At 40.0% G+C, this 4,181-nt stretch overlaps 1 protein-coding gene across 1 annotated transcript; it reads right to left on the bottom strand.

Annotated features, from left to right (window-relative positions):
* Nucleotides 1–1,120: 1,120 nt before the first annotated feature.
* Nucleotides 1,121–3,233, bottom strand: LOC131882503 (beta-1,3-galactosyltransferase 1-like). The gene is made up of 3 exons (XM_059229658.1): nucleotides 2,696–3,233; nucleotides 2,359–2,622; nucleotides 1,121–1,539 (listed from the first exon to the last, which is right to left on the bottom strand). The coding sequence occupies exons 1-3, from the start codon at nucleotides 3,185–3,187 to the stop codon at nucleotides 1,150–1,152; spliced, it is 1,146 nt and encodes a 381-aa protein (XP_059085641.1). The 5' UTR covers nucleotides 3,188–3,233; the 3' UTR covers nucleotides 1,121–1,149.
* Between the last annotated feature and the right edge of the window lie 948 nt (nucleotides 3,234–4,181).

Here is a 4,181-nt window from a genome sequence, read left to right as displayed (position 1 = left end):
GATGAGACAAATGTTTGGAAAGAAAAGTCGACGTGGGTTGAAAAACGGTTTACCTCATTTTGAAAGGTATTCTAATAGTTTATGCTCCAACACTTGACATGTCGAGAAAATGAAATCGTAGTTGGTTAAAATGTTTCAATTGTGGCATTTAACGATTTCACAATGAATTGAAAAAGTATGACCTTCTAATTGAATTTGGTTGGTCGGCCAAAGTTATGTTCCTAGGGTTGTGCAATTCTTGTCGATGCACCAGAGCCTTTTTTCGATATTGAGTATGAGCATTTAGCAATTGGGGAGAAAGTCTATTTAGAATATGTATTACTGGGGAGTCGCTGATATTTTTGAAATAGCCCTTATTTCAAAGTGCATCTGCACTCAGCTGAGAAAAACATCTTTTTAGAATATTTTTGTGCGGTCTTCCTCACTGCTACTAGGAATGGGATCCCCAGCAGCTCAAGACGGAAAAGTATTCATTTAATTTAGTTTATACTCATATCATATATGATCCACTAACGAATTAGAGTTGGCAGATCTGACCTTAATGTTTTTCGAAAAGTACAAAACCGTAGAACCCAAACGAAAAAGGGCCCTTTTTCGGTTTTTCTAAAAACTACCGAAAAATTCATCGACGTAGAAAGAAGTGTGTTGGGTAATGAAAAATTCATCGACGTAGAAAGAAGTGTGTTGGGTAATACACTGCAACCGTAAAGTCCTTGTCGCTTGAAAGAGCATGTCATTTTGTCATTCATATACTATTGCTTGCTTTCAAATGTAAAGTTTAGATTGCTGACTCCAATAATGGGAGTCATTCTCTGCCACAACCACACGTTAGTTTCAGACCGTTACGAAACCTGGTGCCATAGTTCTGTAGTTCTACCCATTTCTAGTTGACTTTGGTAACGCCCTCTAGTGAAGCATCATGAAGTACCTAACACATGCTGCATATGTGCACCTTTTGTTGTCGCAATCATTTGAAAGGAGTGCCTTTATCTGTTACATATTCTGTTTTAGTCCTATTACATCAGAGCGACTAAAAGTGAAGACGTATCCATGAATTCAAAGTGGGTCTATTCCCTTTCACATCCAATTTGTAACCAAGTGTATTGACATTCTCGACACTATTTCAAGTTGTTCAAAATGACATGACACTCAAGTTTTCTTTTTGGCTTCGAGTTCAGCTTTAGGTATCCGTCCAACATATTCTTCTTGAAACATCGTTGTGTTGAAGTAGTAGTTTGATGGCAAATTCCATGGTTTCTCGTCAGTTTTAGACCCAAGTTGGGCAATGAGCGCATTGTACTTGGCTTGCAAGAAGTCGAACAAAGCCATTTTGAGCAGGATGTTCTTTGTGTAGCTGTTGGTGTAGTGGACCATGATGTCGTCCGACACGATGTCGGACACCAACGGAGGGCCAGCGAAGAATTGGTTCGAGTCCGTGAGGGTGATATTGCAGTTCTGGGCTCCAAATCCCGTAATGAGCACATCCTCCAGGTGAAAGAAGGGGAGCTTCAAAACCTCATTGTAAATACAATGCACGGCCTAAAACAAGAAAATAGGGCAATTTTTATCGGACAAGTTTGGCTGGAAGACGGGAAATCTGTCGGATTTATTTGTGACATAACGTATTTGGCAAACCTGCGACACAAAAGCATTTGGCTCAATACTACAAAAAGTACTTGATAATGGGGCACCCCCACGTGGTTTCGTGAACGCAAATTTTGAAATGCGACAGTACTAAATTTTACCCAGTCGCAGTTCAAGATCTGCGTTCACGAAACTATCTGATACTGTCAACTGGGTACAAATCGCATCTCAAAATATGCACTCACGAAACCATGCGGGGGTGCCCCATTATTTTGAATAATGTCGGTTCTATGTTAAGTGTGTAGTAGCATGGCTGTAAGCCCTATGGACGCCGAACAAAGCTTTGTATCTCCTAAAGCATTCATATGGTTCAGAATTAGCACTTAACATGATGATTTTTTTGCCAGATTGAAGAAAGTGAACAAAAATTGGCCTAGGAAAGTTTGGAGGTGGCGTTACTCCATTGTAATGGAACCATCAGCTTTCTTTGGATAACGCCATTTTTTATAAACTTTAGAATGACCAACTTAAATGGTAATTTAAGTTCTTAATTCATTAACAATGAGCTGCTCCTATCCAAAATAGACCGTCTTGAAGGCCATTCATAGTCCATATTTCTAGAAGTCCGCGGATGTGGTCAAGTGGAACAGAAATAACCCTTTTTAATTGATTAGTCTTACAATACTCTTTCTGATCGAAGTATAAGACTTTCGATCTCCAAATATAGTTAGAGGGGATTTCAAACATTTTATATTGTTCACATAGCGCACTTACATCCATACTCATGAAGTAACCTGATCCACTGACAAAGGGTGGATAAACGGGCCCATTGAACATGTAGGAAGGTGACACCCATTTTTTGGTAAAGTTATTATCCTTTTCGGCAGGTAGCACCAATTTGGGCAAGGGATTGTTAGGTAACAAATGGCCAATGAGCAGCTTCTTGGGATTGCTACCCAACTTGTTCAATAGTTCCTCTAAATGGGCCACATTCACAAATGAGTCGTCGTCCACTTTGAACAGGAATTCTGGCGGTTTCTGCAAAAACCAAACGTGTTTGTTTCGATTTTCAATACCATTGTTCCAGTTATCAGCTTCAATTTTAGCTTACAATCCATTTAGTTTCAATCGCATACTTGAAACAAAACAGGGATTTGATGGTGAGGTTGTTGTAGTGATCATCGAAGTTAGCTTGAACAATATCCCCATAGGTTTCCGCTTCATCCCGAACCCGTTGATTTATACTAGGATCTTTGTGAAGGCCCACAATGAATAAGGCCGTCATCCTGGTTTTGCAAATGCTTTGATAGAAGAACCAAGTCTTCCTTACCCCATCTCTCATGGACATTTTCTCAGGTGATGAGTGTATCATGAATAAAACGTCTCCTGATACATTCCGTCCTTCATTTGGTTGGATCAAAAATGGACGCTCCTTACCGTTCAGGTATCTGGGAAGGTTCCTCTCTTTCCCAGGGGGCCAACCATCCACAATTGGACCTTGGTAGGCCTTCGGATCGCTATAGGTGAAATGAACATATTTGACCGTTCTGGCTGATAGGCTTTTGGCTGCGACTTTCACCACTTCTTGTCCTACATGGCTCATAATAGCTTCCCGCAAAGAGTGATGGTTCACGTTCCACACCTTTTCATCTGATCTGGATAGAAACTTGGCTGTAGTTGTCAAATAGTTGGAGAAGACTGATTCGAAACTCACTTTGATTCTGAACCCTTTATCGTCTTGCTGGGTATATTAGGATCATTCATGGAGCCTGTTGGTTGGACTTCGCGGTTTAAAGCATTGAAGGTGAAAATCAAGTTCATAGTAAGAGCTACTATAATCAGCAAGGGGGCGATCACTTGAAACATTTTTCTCCACTTTCGAATTCTCATGGCCAAGAAAAAGAATGACCAATGCAATATCAGAAACAGCCTGTAAGTTGAATAATTTCTTTTTCAAGGAAGACAAAACCAGGATTAGAAACGAGTGCCCAACATCAAGGTGAATAGAATTAGCAATAATCTGGCCGGGGAGAGCGTCTTACCTCGGTGTGTTNATTCCAGGGGAAATTGAAGCTTTTTTGGTAAAGTTTAGAGGAAACTTAAGATAAATATATGGATGGAGTCTGGAAAAAATCCCCGCTCAAAGATTTGTTTGACATTAAACCTCAAGCTTTGATTAAAAGGAAGTGCTGATAGTGCACATACGAGTAGTGCCATACTGAAAATTTCAACCTGGGGGTTGGTGTTAACTAGACCTTTAATGTTTTTCGAAAAATACAAAACCGAAACGTAAAAGTGCCCTTTCTCGGTTTTTCGAAAAAAATACCGAAAAATGCATCGAAGTAGAAAGAAGTGTGTTGGGTGCTACACTGCGACCGTACAGTCCTTGTCGCTTGCAAGAGCATGTCATCTTGTCATTCATATACTATTGCTTGCTTTCAAATGTAAAGTTTAGATTGCTGACTCCAATAATCTGGCACTCCCTAAACCTTAACACCAATGGTCATTTTAAAGGCAATTTGTGGAAATAAAAGCCAGTGCAATCGACCGGGGCATCTCTTTCAATCACCGAAATACAATCATAAAGAAATCAGGAC

This window comes from Tigriopus californicus, chromosome 6, assembly GCF_007210705.1.
Source record: "Tigriopus californicus strain San Diego chromosome 6, Tcal_SD_v2.1, whole genome shotgun sequence".
Taxonomy (NCBI): Eukaryota; Metazoa; Arthropoda; class Copepoda; order Harpacticoida; family Harpacticidae; genus Tigriopus; species Tigriopus californicus.
Note: the sequence above shows the minus strand (reverse complement) of the source record. Positions and strands in the feature narration are given on the sequence as shown.